We start from the raw sequence: 19,153 nt of genomic DNA on the forward strand, positions 1-19,153 counted from the left end.
TTTGTTTTCTACATATATCGCTATCTTTTTAATCCGACTTTCTTTTCCTTGGTAACTTGCCTCTAAAACTCTCATCTGTCTGCACTGTAGAGTCCCAATGTTTACCGCCAGGAATGCAAAGACTTCATTGGCTGAGTGGTATCACGTGGGATCGCTTAACTCACATGCAATTGGTCGGTGAGTTTCCTCATTCACAAAACGAGTACGTAAAGACTACAAAAGCTGTGCATATTAAAATGAAGCGCTCCGTCAGGTTTTAATTCATAATCTTTTGTTTTGGTCCGGGTCCGTATGGGACGGCTTCTGGGTCCGGATCCGGACCGCGGTCCGCCTGTTAGTGACCTATGGTCTAGTAGGTGGCGGTAATGCAACATTCATTGGATGCCAACCGCCGTTAAACCTCATCGAAGAAGACCCACACACTGCAGCGCTGTCATTCAGCATTAGATGAAATGTCGACCACTGACGTGCCGTTCCCACTCATCAAATGGACTCAATCGTCATGAAACGCAAATACAGCGATGAGTTTCTCTAGCTTGGTTTAATACAAACTTTGAGAAATAACGAGGAGCGCCCACATTGTTTTTTTTGTGCGGGGTAATGAGTCTCTCAAAACGAACAAATTAAAAAGACACGTCATGATCAAACATCCACAGCATGACGGTAAACCCAGGGAGTTATTTCAGAATAGGGCAGAATGCTTCAGGAAACAGTGCTTCGACAGTGGAAAAGTAAATCAGCTAGCAAGGCATTGTTGTCATTTTATAACAGGTGATGATAAGCAGAAATAAGGGATTACTATGTCTCATAGTAGTAGATGTGAGTTTATCTTTCAAACAATCCCCTTGTACACAGCTAATAGCTAGCCAGCTAACGTTAGCCAAAGCAAGCTAGCTAGCTAATGATAGTGCAACCCCAAGTAACAGTACAGATGAAGATGAAACATTATCGGGCCTACTGTACGTCTGACTGTAGAAATTATTGTTGAAAACAAGTTTAGGTTGGAACTGTTGCTGTTAAAATACAAATAATCATTTTTCTTCTGGAATAAACTAATTGAAGCAAGATGCTTTTTGAGGCAAACACACACAGTTCTGGGTTGCTCATCTACAGCAGGAAGAGGTCTCCTGTCTTGACTGAGAAAGCAGTAGATGTTCTGAGCCAGTTTGGCACCACATACCTATGCGAGTCAGGGTTCTCAACCCTGGCATACTTTTAAAAAACAAGTACAGAAACAGACTCAATGCTGAGCATGACCTCTGGGATGCACTGTCAAAAACTGAGGCCAGAATAGACATGCTTGTTGAAAACTTCAACCAGCCACACACCTGTCATTAGGGCTGTGTGTGTGTATCTGTTTTATCAGTTTATTCCAGTTCAGAATAAAACATATTTATTGTATTTTAACAGCAACAGTTCCAACCTAGACCTTTTTTTCAACAATACTTTCTACAGTAAGATGTACATTAGGCCTGACTTACTTAGGGTTGCACTACTTCTGTTATACGTCTGTGTGATGTGATCAATCCGTTTATTCCAGTTCAGAATTAAAATGACTAACAAACCGGCATTGATTGTTGGTTATGTTATTGTATACATTTAAAGATATCCATTACAAAGCGTTTATGTCCCACAAGCAATACTCACCCTATTTCTCTTTCATTCTCAATAAATTAGCAAAAATGTATAAAAACATATTTGCACTTTGTAATTATGGGGTATTGTGTGTAGATGGGTGAGAGATTATTATTATTTTGGATCAATTTCGAATTCGGGCTGTAACACAACAAAATGTGGAATAAGTCAAGGGGTATGAATACTTTCTGAAGGCACTGTAGATGATGCCGCCGCAGCCGGGAGGACTGTATCTTTAACAAGATGGAGCACTTCGTTGCTAAGCAGAGGCTCTACTGGCGGTGTTGTTCATCGATTATCGGTGCCCAGTCTTCAGTACTCTCACACAGGACATTTTATCTGCATTCTCCTACTCTGGCCAGGAGAAAAGGATGCGAGAATGCAGGTAGCTAGTTGGCTAGCTACATTGCTTTTCAGTAATGTATTATGCTTGCTAACACTAGCAGCTAACGTTACCGTGAGATAGTTAGCTACCTTGCTATGTTAACTGGTTGTTGTATTATCAACTTTAGTATTGACATGGTGAGTAGTCAGTAGCTAAATGTGTAGATACTGGTAATTGTACTGTTGTCAGATTTGTAGTCGAGTGTTTTACCGAAGTCAAGAATGTATCATTCAAAGAAGGATTAGCAAACTTAAAGTGTTACAGTCATTCAGTCGAGCTCTCTTGAGTGGCGCAGTGCTAACTGTGCCACTAGAGATCCTGGTTCGAATCCAGGCTCTGTCGCAGCCGGCCGCGACCGGGAGACTCATGGGCGGCGCACAATTGGCCCAGCGTCGTCCAGGGTAGGGGAGGGAATGGCCGGCAGGGATGTAGCTCAGTTGATAGAGCATGGCGTTTGCAACGCCAGGGTTGTGGGTTTGATTCCCACAGGGGGCCAGTATAAAAAAATATATATATATATATGTATTCACTAACTGTAAGTCGCTCTGGATAAGAGCGTCTGCTAAATGACTAAAATGTAAATGTAATTCAGCTCACTGGTGAAGTTGTCAGAACTCGCTATTTTTTTCTTCTATTTTTTTCAATGAGGGAGTGTCCAATTGAATTTGGCGGGGATATTCAAAATTGGAGGGAAAGTGTACTTCTAATAGGAGTCCTGTCAGAGAAGTAGCAACAACTCGCCTGATTTGAACTAGCTAGCTATTTAGCTAACTTTATTAAACAAAACATAGCTATCTTATTATTTTGGAAGTAACGCAACTTTCTTACCACAAACTTTGTAAACATGCCTTGCTCAGAAGTGATAGATGCCGCAGAAGTTTCTCCACTGAAGAGGACAAGGCCAGATGCGGTGGCAGAGGATGTGAAGATACCGGTGCTGAAGTTCTCCAAGCTGTCTGAACATGCCACTGCTCCTACCCGGGGCTCTGCTAAAGCTGCAGGCTACGACCTGTTCAGGTGGGTCAGAGTCGGGGACAGGGTGCCTCGAAATGATTTGAACGTTATACATTTTACTTGCTTGTATTTACTTGAATTTACCTAGCTAGTTAGCTAGCTACTTGAATTTAAAACGTTGCAGTAAGTGTATCCTGCATGTGGCTGTTTATTTTTCTAAAGTAAAACTCTAGTTAACAAACAAGACCATGCATAATGTTGTCTTGACATCACATCTAGGCTACCTAACTAGGAGACAAGTTTGGTAGTTAGCTAGTAGGAGGAGCAGGCTAGCACTAATGATTGGGAGGGGAGCTAGATGTAGGTCACTGCCTTTAAGTTAGCGACTGTAACGCTTTGAACACACTGACTGTGTCATTGCGCAAAATAGTATGCAGCATCATCTAGATATGTGTTCAACATTCACCTTCTGCTACTTCTTCTTCTTCAATGAGGTTTAACGGCAGTTGGCATCCAATTTGTTGCATTACCGCCACCTACTAGACTGGAGTACAACTCCCTTATATTTTGCTTGAAAAATAAATAAAAAATTAATACCCTACCATCTAACACTACACTCACAAGTTCAACATTATTAATAATAATTAAAACCACCCTTCTCCACTATTTAATTATATTCATTCCTACCTCATGCCATCAACCTGAAATGATGGGACATCACCACTTAACACTCCCTGTAACTCTTCTGATGTCAAGTCTCGCACACCCAAATACCTCTCTGCAGCTGCCACCACAACCTCAATTTTATTCGACTTACGTTCCATCCCTGCAGTACAATTAATAACCATTGCTATAAACGCTAAAAATCCAATCTTACTGAAACATATCACTTGCTGGCCTATCCCTCTGTACTGGTACAGATCTACTACTCATACCACTCCCCCCTGACCCCTCTTCCTCTACTTTCTTCACTGCCTCAGCATATGACAACTTCTTCACTACTCTTACCCTGGAAACCTCAACCTGCATCTCTCGCACGGGACATTTCTGATCCCCAGCCCCATTACCACCCCTACAATTAGCACATACCACTACTTTCCCCAATGCTACACATTCCTTCGTTTCATGCCCTTCTGCACACTTCTCACACCTTGGAACCTCCCTCCTACATACTGCTGCTACATGCCCATACGTTTGACACCTGTAACATCATAATGTATTTGGCACATAAGCTTGTACAGGATAACATATATCCTAACTTCACTTTGTCAGGCAAAGACTCAACATCAAAACTCAAAAGAACAGACAATGACTCTTCTGTTTCCTCACTCTCGCCCCCCTGTTTGCGTCACACCAAACGACGAGCATCACAAACATCGGGAATCTTCCCCTTCAGTTGGTCCACTTTTACATTTACTGCTACCCCAGTAATCACTCCTTTCAATGGCGCCCTTTTCCATCTTGAAACCACAAATGGTCAGCCAAAAGGCAAGGGTCCACTCTTTCCAAAAACGTAACTCTTACTGTCACAGTCTCATCTTTATCCTGACCCTCTGTGCAAGCCTCTGGCTCCGAGAACTTCACCACACCTACCACCTCTGTTAGACATTGTTTTTCCTCCACCATGTCCCACACCTTCTGCTACCGTTTGTCAACCCGTTTACAAATACAGTTTGACGCATACGTTCACCAACGTATGCACCACACAGAACGCACTGCAACTGCCTCTGCAACGCAGCGTTCCATTGGAAATGAATGTACTTCTGGATTACCAAAACGCAAGAATGCAGTCGGTGTGTTCGAAGCGTTAGCCACCTATTGATGTATTTTTTTTTTTCTAACAGTGCCTATGACTACAGTATTGGTCCTATGGACAAGGCCATCGTGAAGACTGATATCCAGATAGCTGTTCCCTCAGGCTGCTATGGCAGAGTGGGTGAGTAGGGTACCAGGACATAGACTTAAGTGTTTCTTTATCAATTGCACCCTGGTCTAGGGATACATGGGGGTGGGTCTCTCTGGGTATTGTTTGACTTGACAGTGAGGGAGTTATTTTACTTTGACCTGGGTTGAACCAGAAACCTATAACATCTGTTTTCCATAAAATAAATGTTTGAATTTTCTAACTACTTTTCATTGGGAAGGCAGAAAGCGTTTTTATGAAAAGCAATCACTTTTGCATGGGAACACAGAATCCTACTAATTACTACACATGCTTAATTACGTGACTTTTGTTTTGAGCAGACTTTGCTGTCGGACAGAGCGGGACACCTGGCTCACACCCCAGGGGCAGCCCGGTTCCAAATCTAATGCAATCAACTTATAGCCGGTGCAATACATCCTACATGGGCGTCCGGGCAAGATTAATCGAACCCTCTCATTGCAGCCGAAAGTGCAGGCGACTGACTGCCTACTGACAAATCACCTTGCATCATAAATAACTACTCATTTGTTATTGGTAGATAAGTCAGTCTGTCACAATTGACCCACAATGCATCACAGATTTGATGCTCCAACACGGCCAGTGGAGAATGCTTTCAGACTCCGATTAGTCTCATTCAACCCCTCTTTCTCCTCCCCTTGAAACTTTTTCCCAGGATAAAAAAGAAAGTAGTTTAGTCATATATTTAATGTATTTATCTTTTTTTCACAGCACCACGGTCTGGGTTGGCTGCAAAACACTTCATCGATGTTGGGGGTGCGTTTACTTTTTGACCTTCAGATAATTAATATAAAACATTTCCTAAGAGATGGGTTATAAAAATGACAGGCAAGTAGTTACCATAGTTCGGTTGGGGATTTCAAGAACCCAAGTCACCCTTTGGCTGTTCTAACCCGAGTCTAGAACATAGCGTAGCTGTCATGAATGTACCCTGTCAGTTCTAACTGGAGTGTCTGTCTCTCCCCCAGCTGGAGTAGTGGATGAGGACTACAGAGGGAATGTGGGGGTGGTGTTGTTCAACTTCAGCAAGGAAACCTTTGAAGGTGAGCTTTAAAAATGATCATTAATCATTGTATTCACATGCCACCTTTCCAAAGTCAAAGTATCGAAAGCACTTTGTAAGAGGGTAACTCCCCCAAAGCATCCACGATTAAAGGGACCATCTGCGATTGGTACATCCATTTTTTAAAACTTTTAAATTATTATATATACCCATTGATCTTTGAAGAATATAACTTATAAATGCCTCATGAGCTTAGTTTAACTGTGATTCCCCATCAGAAACCGAAATAAAATCTTGTTTTACTGATTGCTCCTTTTATAGCAATCCAAATGCATTTCACATTGAGATTTGTTTTCCAGTGCAACATTGTAGTGATGGTGTTGGGAAACTGGGTGCCCTGTAGTGTGATGGTGTTTCTTTCTGTGTCCCAGTGAAAAGGGGGGACCGTGTGGCTCAGCTGGTGTGTGAGAGGATTTGCTACCCAGACCTACAGGAGCTAAAGGTACTTCACACTTAGATTTCATAGTACCATTTATAGTCTTACCATACATGCTCAGACTTAGTAGTGAATTGCTGATCACAGCTTTACAATTAATTTCACACAAACCTTTAATGTACCCAGACACCTTGTCAAGCAGTCTGTCATTTCATTTAAACTTGAGACTGAAGAGTTGATTTTAAGTGCATCTTATTTCTGTGAGAATTAGCCTTGAGCCCTTAGGGCTTTTTTTCTGAACACTGATCAGGCATAGTCCTGGACTTAACCTCTTCACTTTGACAATTTCCATTAAGCATACTATTTGTCCAGGACTAGGCTAAATCTGTGTTTGGGAAACCAGCCCTAAGGACTGTGCTCATTCTCATAGAAAGTCACTAAAATACCCTTCACTCCAGTGTTGTAGCATTAACATGTCTTCACTCTTCTGTGTTTCAGACTCTGGATGAGACAGAGCGTGGGTCTGGAGGATTCGGCTCCACAGGCAGCAACTGATACATCAACATTGTAAACCAGCCTATTCGTTTTGTTCTGTTACATGTTATGAGATTGTTCAATAATTACATTGTTTAATAAAGGTTATTATACCTTTGCTTCACTGATGTCTATGCCTGCTGACTTAGCCATTAATGGCAATGAAACATCACTGAATTTAGAATGTACATGTATATTGGTCTTGTCTGTGTGGCTCAGTTCGCAAGAGCATGGTTCTAGCAATGCCAGGGTTGCAGGTTCGATTCCCATTTGGGACACCTACACGAAAATCGTCTTTGGATAAAATATTATTGTCTGTACCCTGAATAACCACTGAGTGGCGCTGTTCAACCATGTTTATTTTCTTAGTTCAAGAGGGAGTTTCCCTGTCTTTAGGGACCAAACCTTCACACAGGCTCATATTTGGGCAGCAACTCAGCAACCATAATATTCTACTGTACCATTCCCTTACATACATGTGTTTAGAGAAATATCTGTTACCTGTAGAATCAAAGGGCTAATGATGTCTGAACCACACTAGGGAAGAGTTTCACTGAGAAATCGGTAGAGTTCCTACCCGCCTACCTTGCAGATGCATGTCAGATCTTACAAGGCCCGGGTAGGTATTTTACATATCAGCGAACCATGTTATAGCAATCTGTCAGTCGATAGCACAGTCGGTGTTGTGGGCCGCAACCATTGGTTGATGCATGCAATGTCTGAGCAGGGGAACGCGACCCTTGCCTTCTAGATGCAGCTGTTGGGTTGCATTGAACTAAATATGGTAAATAATATATAAATAAATAATATGCCATTTAGCAGACGCTTTTATCCAAAGCGACTTACAGTCATGCGTGCATACATTTTTGTGTATGGGTGGTCCCGGGGATCGAACCCACTACCTTGGCGTTACAAGCGCCGTGCTCTACCAGCTGAGCTACAGAGGTGGCTGTGATTCAATAGTCTTTGTTTTATACCGTCTCTGGAGTTACAATAGCTTCCTTCCCTCATCTCCTTTCATTAGGCAGAGATGATGCCAGGTAGAAGCAGGCAGCAGTGTGGAGAGGATTCCTCACCAGTCCTTTCAGCTGTCAGCAGTGTGGAGAGGATTCCTCACCAGTCCTTTCAGCTGTCAGTAGTGTGGAGAGGAGACCTTACCAGTCCTTTCAGCTGTCAGTAGTGTGGAGAGGATTCCTCACCAGTCCTTTCAGCTGTCAGCAGTGTGGAGAGGATTCCTCACCAGTCCTTTCAGCTGTCAGCAGTGTGGAGAGGATTCCTCACCAGTCCTTTCAGCTGTTAGTAGTGTGGAGAGGATTCCTCACCAGTCCTTTCAGCTGTCAGCAGTGTGGAGAGGATTCCTCACCAGTCCTTTCAGCTGTCAGCAGTGTGGAGAGGATTCCTCACCAGTCCTTTCAGCTGTCAGCAGTGTGGAGAGGATTCCTCACCAGTCCTTTCAGCTGTCAGTAGTGTGGAGAGGATTCCTCACCAGTCCTTTCAGGTGCAGTGGAGAGGACTACCATTTCAGCTGTCAGTAGTGTGGAGAGGATTCCTCACCAGTCCTTTCAGCTGTCAGCAGTGTGGAGAGGAGACCTTACCAGTCCTTTCAGCTGTTAGTAGTGTGGAGAGGATTCCTCACCAGTCCTTTCAGCTGTCAGTAGTGTGGAGAGGATTCCTCACCAGTCCTTTCAGCTGTCAGCAGTGTGGAGAGGATTCCTCACCAGTCCTTTCAGCTGTCAGCAGTGTGGAGAGGATTCCTCACCAGTCCTTTCAGCTGTCAGTAGTGTGGAGAGGATTCCTCACCAGTCCTTTCAGCTGTCAGCAGTGTGGAGAGGAGACCTTACCAGTCCTTTCAGCTGTCAGTAGTGTGGAGAGGAGACCTTACCAGTCCTTTCAGCTGTCAGTAGTGTGGAGAAGATTCCTCACCAGTCCTATCAGCTGTCAGCAGTGTGGAGAGGATTCCTCACCAGTCCTTTCAGCTGTCAGTAGTGTGGAGAGGATTCCTCACCAGTCCTTTCAGCTGTCAGTAGTGTGGAGAGGATTCCTCACCAGTCCTTTCAGCTGTCAGTAGTGTGGAGAATATTCCTCACCAGTCCTATCAGCTGTCAGCAGTGTGGAGAGGGATTCCTCACCAGTCCTTTCAGCTGTCAGTAGTGTGGAGAGGATTCCTCACCAGTCCTTTCAGCTGTCAGTAGTGTGGAGAGGATTCCTCACCAGTCCTTTCAGCTGTCAGTAGTGTGGAGAAGATTCCTCACCAGTCCTATCAGCTGTCAGCAGTGTGGAGAGGATTCCTCACCAGTCCTTTCAGCTGTCAGTAGTGTGGAGAGGATTCCTCACCAGTCCTTTCAGCTGTTAGTAGTGTGGAGAGGATTCCTCACCAGTCCTTTCAGCTGTCAGTAGTGTGGAGAGTATTCCTCACCAGTCCTATCAGCTGTCAGCAGTGTGGAGAGGATTCCTCACCAGTCCTTTCAGCTGTCAGTAGTGTGGAGAGGATTCCTCACCAGTCCTTTCAGCTGTCAGCAGTGTGGAGAGGATTCCTCACCAGTCCTTTCATCTGTCAGCAGTGTGGAGAGGATTCCTCACCAGTCCTTTCAGCTGTCATTAGTGTGGAGAGGATTCCTCACCAGTCCTTTCAGTAGTAATGGAAGCGAGGAACAAAGGAAAGGGAGACTCTTAGGGCGGCAGGTCGCCTATCGGTTAAGATCATTAGGCCAGTAACTGAACGGTTGCTGGTTTGAATCCCTGTGCGGACTAGGTGAAGATATTTTTTTTTATATCTGTGTCCTTGAGCAAGGCAATTGCTCCTGTATGTCGGTCTGGATACGTGCTTCTGCTAAATGACTAAAATATAATTAAGCATACATTAAAAAGCATGGTCAATGAACGTGTATTAAAAGTGCTTTTTAGTCCAGGATTAGGTGTAATCTGTGTCTGGGAAATTGGCTCTTAAAGTTGTTGAGATACATCCCATAAATAGCATCATCCACAAAAAGAGGAAGTGAAGTTGGGAGACAGGGACAACAACGAAACCTTTTAAACAAAAAATATGTTTTTATTGTGACTTTACAACTAAACCCTCACTGATGTGACAGAGCGACAGACGGATGTGTCTACGGCTGGTCTGATTGACTTCGCTACGGAGCACTGACTACTAGCGAAAAGTGTGTGGGCCGCGTCGACCTCAGTGCATAATCATGAAGGCACAGGTTTGTGTTTGAGGACGTGTGTGTATTTGTCTTGTGTGTTTGAGGGTGTGTGTTTTTAATGTGTGTTTGAGGGTGTGTGTGTATACAGTTTATCAAAGGAAGTAGTAGGTCATTATAAGCACCATTACACACCCTCCTCTCAGGGGCGTTCTCTAGTTTACGAAAGGCTTCATAGATTAACATTATAAACATGGCATTGATTACAGTATAAACACACTTAATTTACATGTGGTATAGAGAGCAGACAGGCTATGGCGCGTACTTTGGTTTTGGTTGAAAAGAAGACGTCTGACATCTTATTAAAAGGACAGTAGACAGACAGCTACTGTGTGTTGTCGAGCATTACAGTGCATTCATAAGTCTATGTGGTTGTGTTACTAGCACCAGTAAATATTATGTGTAATGCTGAGGTCTAGTCAGTTGGGAAGATGAAGAAGCATAGTTATGATGAGGAAGAGGAGTCCTTCTAGCTCAAGACTTTAGCTACGGTATGATTCCCTACCCTTCTCCCCTCAGGGATTTGAAAGGGATGGATTGGTCTACGAAATATGGTGGAAACTCTCTTTAGCAGCCAATGCTTTGTGATCCATGAAGGGGGAGTGAGCAAATGCACACTTCAGGGAGAAGAGTGGAGAATCGTAACGCTGCCTTTGACTTCCACCTCTGCCAAGCTGTGAACATTCTCAGCATCAGTGACTTCTGCACTCTGCTACTCAGTCCCAAATCCACCGCTAGCCCCTACCTCCTACCCCATATTCCCTAGCTACCCTCATGGCCTTGGGGGTAGGGGCTAGGGGTGGATATGGCATTTGCCATACATGTCCCACAAAAGGGTGGCAGATTCCACATATCATCATACAAAACCTATTTAATAATAAACCTTTTTCATAACAAAAAAAAACCATTCAAACCAGAGCCTTCCTGCACAGAGCAGTTTAGAGTGGTTATTGTTGTGTCATTGTCATGTCTTCCTTCCATGTCATTCTCATTCTCTAAGCCTTTCTTCAGACAGCCAGGCATACTGTAGCCAGTGGTTTAAGCCTACACTGTAGCACTAAAGGTTGTATCTATGATATGTAGAATCAAACAACGCAATCCCCCCCCATTAGTCTCTTTGGCGTTGAGCCTGTCTTCTCTCTCTCTCTCTCTCTCTCTCTCTCTCCTCTCTCTCTCTCTCTCTCTCTCTCTCTTTTTTTCCTCTCCCCTCCCTTCTCTCTCTCTCTCTCTCTCTCTCTCTCTCTCTCTCCTCTCTCTCTCTCTCTCAGAGTAGGTAAAAGTTGCCCATAACCACTGACCAAGAGTCAGATAGTCTCTCCCCATCCTAATGGTTGAGATATGGATCGAGGGTAAGTTAATCTGTTCCTAGACCAGTGTTTACAGGCAGACACTCCCCACCCAGCCCAGCCCAGCCACCCCAGTCAGTCCTGTAGTGCAGGTTAATGCAGGACTATCTGCACCCTCATGGTGAGTGTGTCTCCCAGCTGGCCTGTGAGGTAGTCTTTATCGTTGCTGTCCTCCAGCGCTGCCAGCTCCTTCTTCCTGTACACGGCCACGCTGCTGATCTGCAGGAAGTAGGCTCCAGGGGGGAGGGACTTCCTCTTGGACATGTGCAGGTAGCTAAGCCCCTCCCTCTGGCTGATCTTGAAGTAGCCCAGCTCGTTGCCGTAGTCAATGGAGTAGCGCACGTGGTTGTTGAGCGTGGACAGGGCCGGGGTGAACTCCAGGATGTGGTCTCGGCTGGACAGGTCAGACATGTTCAGGTTGAACAGCAGGGTGTCCTCGATGTCCACACTCTCCAGGCTCACTGTCTCCTGATCCTGAGGACACAGCACAGGACAGGTTACATATAGTACAGATATACAGTATTATACATGCAGATATATGATGTGTAACACTCTCCAGGCTCACTGTCTCCTGATCCTGATGTCACAGGACCATGTAGTACAGGTGGATTATGTAAACACTGACAACACTCAACACTCCGGATCCTGATGACACAACACAGGACCACACAGTTAATATGTACTACGGATTCAGTAAAGAGCAGGCAAGACGTGATAGCAGAACCATTCTATGGGCCACCAAACCCAGACAGACAGACATTACCTGTGCATCGTCCAGAGGTTGCTCTAGCGTTGAGTTGGTGTCGCGGCGTTTACGCCCCTTCTTGGGGTAACCGTTGATCTTACACTCGTAGCAGGCCTCAGGAGACAGATCGTTGTCACCCCCCCTCTGCTCCTCCTCCTCCTCCTCCTCCCTCCTCCTCCTCCTCCTCCTCTCCTCCCTGGCCCAGACTCACACCGCTACCAAAGCCCACACCTGACACACAGTGCCTGGAACACACATAAAGGAGTCAGTCACACACACACACAGGGCATAGAATCATACACAAACACCATCTTGCCTTTACATGGGCTAGCTGACAACATCACGAAAACAATGCGCACACTTCAATGGGACAGAAGTCTATGAGTTGTTATGATTGTGGATGGCCAGATAGCTAGCAACAATGACAATACACTGCCATGTAGGGAATCATAAGTGACTTGTTTCAGCTAGTTTCATCTTGTTCTTGATACCATATCTCGTTTTTAGGTGTTTTGACTGATTTCATTACAATGCCAATATGGCTAAAATTCGCTAGCTAGCTAACCAACAACTGTAACAATGTATTTGAGAGACATTGTGCACATTTATTTATGTTTTCAATAAACATCGGAGACTAAATGTAGTTTACATGTTGTCAACAATCTAAGCCAACCCTGTCTGTTTTGCCCCATAGCTGCGCACGTGTCGGTTTTGTTGCTAAACAATCAACCCATCTATCCATCAAAGTTGATAAAGACATTGTTCCTGGGTAGATCAAACACACACTCACAGTCTCACTCACTCACCCCTGTCCAGCGCGATAGTATCCAGGCGGACAGCCACAGAGATACCCTCCGTCTGTGTTGGAACAGCCGTAGTTACATGGATTAGAGGACGAGGAGCACTCGTTGATGTCACTACACCCCCCCTGGTCTCCGTAGTTGAACCCAGTGGGACAGAGGCAGCGGAAGCTCCCTAGGGTGTTATGACACGACGCTCCCCCACAGATCTGAGTGTTCTGGCACTCGTTCTCATCTGACCACAGGAAGCAAACAACACAGACAGGAAGTCAACAAAACAAACAGAGCTCAAATGTGGGTCAAACCTCGGCCAGAGAACACAAACAATACTGAGAAACTCTTGAAGGGAATGAGGAAACCATCTGTAGTACCGGTTAATCTGATAAACATTGTCTGTGTTCTTTTTGGGAAAGGTCACTGAATATCAATACTGTATTTCCCATCAGTACATTGAAGTTAAAGTGACACACAACAGTGTTCATGTAGGACAGTGACTCTGGGGGGAGGGAGGCTTTAGAGTCATCTAGGGAGGAAGAAGTTAAACTTCCAGGAAAGGGATGTAGATTTCATGTTGAGAGAGAGAGGAAGAGACAAACAGACAGACGGGGGGGGGGAGAAGGATCGAGAGAGAGAGACCTGGGCCCTGACAGTAAATCTCAGTAAGACAAAAATAATGGTGTTCCAAAAAAGGTCACATTCCCAGGACCACGAATACAAATTCCATCTAAACACTGTTGCCCTAGAGCACACAAAAAACTATACATACCTCGGCCTAAACATCAGCACCACAGGTAACTTCCACAAAGCTGTGAACGATCTGAGAGACAAGGCAAGAAGGAACTTCTATGCCATCAAAAGGAACATAAAATTCGACATACCAATTAGGATCTGGCAAAAAAATACTTGAATCAGTTATAGAACCCATTGCCCTTTATGGTTGTGAGGTCTGGGGTCCGCTCACCAACCAATAATTCACAAAATGGGACAAACACCAAATTGAGACTCTGCATGCAGAATTCTGCAAAAATAAAACACCAAATAATGCATGCAGAGCAGAATTAGGCCGACACCCGCTAATTATCAAAATCCAGAAAAGAGCCGTTAAATTCTACAACCACCTAAAAGGAAGCGATTCCCAAACCTTCCATAACAAAGCCATCACCTACAGATAAATGAACCTGGAGAATAGCCCCCTAAGCAAGCTGGTCCTGGGGCTCTGTTCACAAACACAAACAGACCGCACAGAGCCCCAGGACAGCAACACAACTAGACCCAACCAAATCATGAGAAAACAAAAAGATAATTACTTGACACATTGGAAAGAATTAACAAAAAAATAACAGAGCGAACTAGAATGCTATTTGGCCCTAAACAGAGAGTACACAGTGGCAGAATACCTGACCACTGTGACTGACCCAAAATTAAGGAAATCTTTGACTATGTACAGAATCAGTGAGCATAGCCTTGCTATTGAGAAAGGCTGCCGTAGGCCGACCTGGCTCTCAAGAGAAGACAGGCTATGTGCACACTGCCCACAAAATGAGGTGGAAACTGAGCTGCACTTCATAACTTCCTGCCAAATGTTAAATTAAATTGAAATTGAATTGAGTGAGTGAGTGAGTGAGTGAGTGAGAGTAGAGCCAGAGAGAGACAGAGGGAGGGGGGGGAGAGAGAGAAGGATCGCGAGAAAGAGAGAGAGTAAAGCCAGAGAGAGAGAGAGAGAGAGAGAGGGTCTGTACCACTCACCGACACACTGGTTCCATTGATAGTGTTGTAGGTATCCCTGAGGACAGCTACACCTGTACCCTCCCACCAGGTTCTGACAGCCATGTTGACAACGATGGTTACCATCACACTCATCCATATCTGCCAGGGAAAGCACACGCGCACACACACACACACACACACACACACACACACACACACACACACACACACACACACACACACACACACACACACACACACACACACACACACACACACACACACACACACACACACACACACACCACACACACACACACACAGACACAGACATAGACACACACACAGCATTACAATAGTTATGTGGCCATACAGTTATCTAACTGTCCTGGATAGGTACAAGCAATAAGGTGAAGTTTCCACCAAATCCCTATTTATAGTGGAGCTATTGCCATATTGCCAATACCTATCTGATCATTTCAGATCCATATAAAGTGCCTAGGGGTATGGAGTCAGCTGATCCTGAGAGAGGCAGTGATTGGCTGACCTTCACAGCTCTGTCCATTGGGGTCCATTGAGAATCCTCTAGTACACTCGCAGTTGAAGCTGCCTGGGCTGTTCTGACACACTCCATTCGAACCACACAGAGCAGGGTCCGACGCACATTCATTATTATCTACAGAGAGAGAGAAACTCATTACTATCTACAGAGAGAGAGAGAGAGAGAGAGAGACTCATTACTATCTACAGAGAGAGAGAGAGACTCATTACTATCTGCAGAGAAAGAGAGAGAAAGAGACTCATTATCTACAGAGAGAGAGAGAAAGAGAGAGAGACTCATTACTATCTACAGAGAGAGAAAGAGAGAGAGAGAAACTCATTACTATCTACAGAGAGAGAGACCCATTACTATCTACAGAGAGAGAGAGAGAGAGAGAGAAAGATACTCATTAGTATCTACAGAGAGAGAGACTCATTACTATCTACGAGAGAGAGAGAGAGAGAGAGAGACTCATTACTATCTACAGAAGAGAGAGAGAGAGAGAGACTCATTACTATCTACAGAAGAGAGAGAGAGAGAGAGACTCATTACTATCTACAGAGAGAGAGCGAGAGAGACTCATTACTATCTACAGAGAGAGAGAGAGAGAGAGAGATACTCATTACGATCTACAGAGAGAGAAAGAGAGACTCATTACTATCTACAGAGAGAGAGAGAGAGAGACTCATAACTATCATTGCTTAACATACGTTTCCCATGCCAATAATTGAATTGAGAGACACATTACTATGTACAGAGAGAGAGAGAGACACTCATTACTATCTACAGAGAAAGAGACTCATTAATATCTACAGAGAGAGAGAGAGAGAGAGAGAGAGAGAGATACTCATTAGTATCTACAGAGAGAGAGACTCATTACTATCTACAGAGAGAGAGAGAGAGAGAGAGAGACTCATTACTATCTACAGAGAGAGAGAGAGACTCATTACTATCTACAGAGAGAGAGAGAGAGACTCATTACTATCTACAGAGAGAGAGCGAGAGAGACTCATTACTATCTACAGAGAGAGAGAGAGAGAGAGAGAGACTCATTACGATCTACAGAGAGAGAAAGAGAGACTCATTACTATCTACAGAGAGAGAGAGAGAGAGAGACTCATAACTATCATTGCTTAACATACGTTTCCCATGCCAATAATTGAATTGAGAGACACATTACTATGTACAGAGAGAGAGAGAGACACTCATTACTATCTACAGAGAAAGAGACTCATTACTATCTACAGAGAGGAGAGTTACAGAGAGAGAGAGAGAGAGACTCATTACTATCTACAGAGGAGAGAGAGAGAGACTCATTACTATCTACAAGAGAGAGAGAGAGAGAGACTCATTACTATCTACAGAGAGAGAGAGAGAGACTCATTACTATCTACAGAGAGAGAAGAGAGAGAGAGAGAGAGAGACTCATTACGATCTACAGAGAGAAAGAGAGACTCATTACTATCTACAGAGAGAGAGAGAGAGACTCATAACTATCATTGCTTAAACATACGTTTCCCATGCCAATAATTGAATTGAGAGACACATTACTATGTACAGAGAGAGAGAGAGACACTCATTACTATCTACAGAGAGAGACTCATTAATATCTACAGAGAGAGAGAGAGACTCAACAAAAAAGAATATACAGAGAGAGAGAGAGTGAGAGACTCATTACTATCTACAGAGAGAGAGAGAGAGAGAGAGAGAGACTCATTACTATCTACAGAGAGAGAGAGAGAGAGAGAGACACTCATTACTATCTACAGAGAGAGAGGACAGCAACACAACTAGACCCAACCAAATCATGAGAAACCAAAAAGATAATTACTTGACACATTGGAAAGAATTAACACAAAAAAAACAGAGCAAACTAGAATTCTATTTGGCCCTAAACAGAGAGTGCACAGTGGCAGAATACCTGACCACTGTGACTGACCCAAACTTAAAGAAAGCTTTGACTATGTACAGACTCAGTGAGCATAGCCTTGCTATTGGAGAAAGGCTGCCATAGGCAGACCTGGCTCTCAAGAGAAGACAGGCTATGTGCACACTGCCCACAAAATGAGATTTACTGACTGACTGACTGGGTGCATCTGTTTGACCTTGCCCAGTGCTGACTGGCTGATGGTCTGACTGGCTGACTGACTGACGGTCTGACTGACTGATGGTCTGACTGACTGGCTGACTGACTGATGGTCTGACTGACTGGCTGACTGACTGATGGTCTGACTGACTGATGGTCTGACTGACTGACGGTCTGACTGACTGATGGTCTGACTGATGGACTGACTGACTGATGGTCTGACTGACTGACTGGCTGGCTGACTGATGGTCTGACTGATGGTCTGACTGACTGACTGACTGACTGACTGGCTGACTGACTGTCTGACGGACGGTCTGACTGACTGACGGTGTGACTGACTGATTAACTGACTGACCGACGAATGGACTGACTGTCTGACTGACCAATGGACGGAGGGAGGCTGTCTAGCTGCAAGGTCATGGGAGCTGAAGTGCGGAATGGAAAACCCCTGCTGTAACCGTGGCAACAGACTGCAAAATTCCACAACAAGTCATTGTTAAGTTGTCATGGCGACAGTTCAGTTGAGCCCAATCTGATGTGTGATAGCAGACTGAGAACATTAAAGAGACTTTTTATGGGGAGAGATGGAAGATAAGTGGCTACATTTGGTTATGTTTGTTAAGCCTAGTCGAGTGGAGGAGGGGGGGGGGGAGTTTGTGTGTGTGTGTATTACCTATGCAGGCAGTATGGTGCTGGGTGAAGCCTGGAGGACATTTGCAGGTGAATCCTCCAATGGTGTTCACACACAGGAACTGACAGTTGTGCTGTTTGCTCTGACACTCATCCAGATCTGAGAGGAGGGAGAGAGAGAGAGACAGAGGGAGAGAGAAGGGAGAGAGAGAAGGAGGGAGGAGGAAGAGAGAGCCAGAGAGAGCGAGAGAGAGAGAGGGGAGAGAGAGAAGGGGGGAGGAGGGAGAGAGAGAGAGAGAGAGAGAGAGAGTGAGAGAGAGAGAGAGAGAGGGGGAGAGAGAGTAAAGGTTACACTCCAGCTCCACAACTGTATTGAGCTAGTTTCCAGTCCTTCTCCAGTCAGTGACCTGTAGATGAACTGCCACAGAACCAGACACCGGAAACATGGTGGAAACCAGGCGGAAAGTTTATGTGTGTGTGTGTGTCTTAGTGTGTGTGTGTGTCTGAATGTGTGTGTCTGTGTATGTTTGTGTCTGTGTGAGTGAGTGTGTGTCTGAGCGCGTGTATGAAGGTGTGTGTGCGTGTGCAGTGTGAGCGTGTGTAGATACTGCGCTAGGGTAAACATAGCTGTCGCCAAGAGTGGTAATGAGCAATATGGACCAATTGTGTTTGTATAAACTCCCCAAACTGACCATACATACTGATAAACACACTTACTACCAGACGCAACAGATGACATGTGTGTGTGGCTGTGCGTGTCTCACCTCGACAGCTCTTGCCGTCCTCCTGTAGTATGTATCCTCTGGGACAGGAACAGAGGTAGCTTCCCTCTGTGTCCTTACAGATGAAGTTACACGGCTTAGGAGCCTGCACACACTCATCCATATCTACAGAGGATAGAGACAGGAGAGGAGAGAGAGAAGTTACACTCATCTACAGCTAGAGAGGAGAGAGAGAGGAGAGGAGAGAGAAGTTACACTCATCTACATCTAGAGAGGAGAGAGAGGAGAGGAGAGGAGAGAGAGAAGTTACACTCATCTACATCTAGAGAGGAGAGAGAGGGGAGAGGAGAGAGAGAAGTTACACTCATCTACATTTAGAGAGGAGAGAGAGGGGAGAGAGAAGTTACACTCATCTACAGCTAGAGAGGAGAGAGAGAGGAGAGGAGAGAGAAGTTACACTCATCTACATCTAGAGAGGAGAGAGAGG

The 19,153-nt window shown here is 44.7% G+C and overlaps 3 protein-coding genes across 4 annotated transcripts; 2 read left to right on the forward strand and 1 right to left on the reverse strand.

Moving 5' to 3' along the window:
• The first annotated feature begins 1,839 nt into the window (after positions 1–1,839).
• Positions 1,840–7,013, forward strand: LOC123488616 (deoxyuridine 5'-triphosphate nucleotidohydrolase-like). Of its 2 annotated transcripts, XM_045219483.1 has the most exons (7): positions 1,841–2,020; positions 2,878–3,037; positions 4,819–4,910; positions 5,628–5,672; positions 5,885–5,959; positions 6,351–6,421; positions 6,854–7,013. In XM_045219483.1, the coding sequence occupies exons 1-7, from the start codon at positions 1,879–1,881 to the stop codon at positions 6,908–6,910; spliced, it is 642 nt and encodes a 213-aa protein (XP_045075418.1). In that variant the 5' UTR covers positions 1,841–1,878; the 3' UTR covers positions 6,911–7,013. The 2 variants fall into 2 exon arrangements, with proteins under 2 accessions (XP_045075420.1, XP_045075418.1); XM_045219485.1 differs by lacking the exon at positions 5,885–5,959 and having other exon boundaries at positions 1,840–2,020.
• Positions 7,014–7,119: 106 nt separating this feature from the next.
• Positions 7,120–8,999, forward strand: LOC123488617 (gastrula zinc finger protein XlCGF8.2DB-like). Its single transcript, XM_045219486.1, has 3 exons — positions 7,120–7,146; positions 8,029–8,387; positions 8,456–8,999. Exons 1-3 carry the CDS (start codon positions 7,120–7,122, stop codon positions 8,955–8,957), a joined length of 888 nt encoding a protein of 295 aa, XP_045075421.1. The 3' UTR covers positions 8,958–8,999.
• A 2,320-nt stretch (positions 9,000–11,319) lies between these two features.
• Positions 11,320–18,893, reverse strand: LOC123488614 (fibrillin-1-like). The gene is made up of 8 exons (XM_045219481.1): positions 18,709–18,893; positions 17,988–18,104; positions 15,235–15,363; positions 14,727–14,846; positions 12,987–13,215; positions 12,356–12,425; positions 12,199–12,312; positions 11,320–11,900 (listed from the first exon to the last, which is right to left on the reverse strand). Exons 1-8 carry the CDS (start codon positions 18,875–18,877, stop codon positions 11,529–11,531), a joined length of 1,320 nt encoding a protein of 439 aa, XP_045075416.1. The 5' UTR covers positions 18,878–18,893; the 3' UTR covers positions 11,320–11,528.
• Between the last annotated feature and the right edge of the window lie 260 nt (positions 18,894–19,153).

The sequence above is a fragment of the Coregonus clupeaformis genome, unplaced genomic scaffold, assembly GCF_020615455.1.
Source record: "Coregonus clupeaformis isolate EN_2021a unplaced genomic scaffold, ASM2061545v1 scaf2402, whole genome shotgun sequence".
In the NCBI taxonomy this organism is placed as follows: Eukaryota; Metazoa; Chordata; class Actinopteri; order Salmoniformes; family Salmonidae; genus Coregonus; species Coregonus clupeaformis.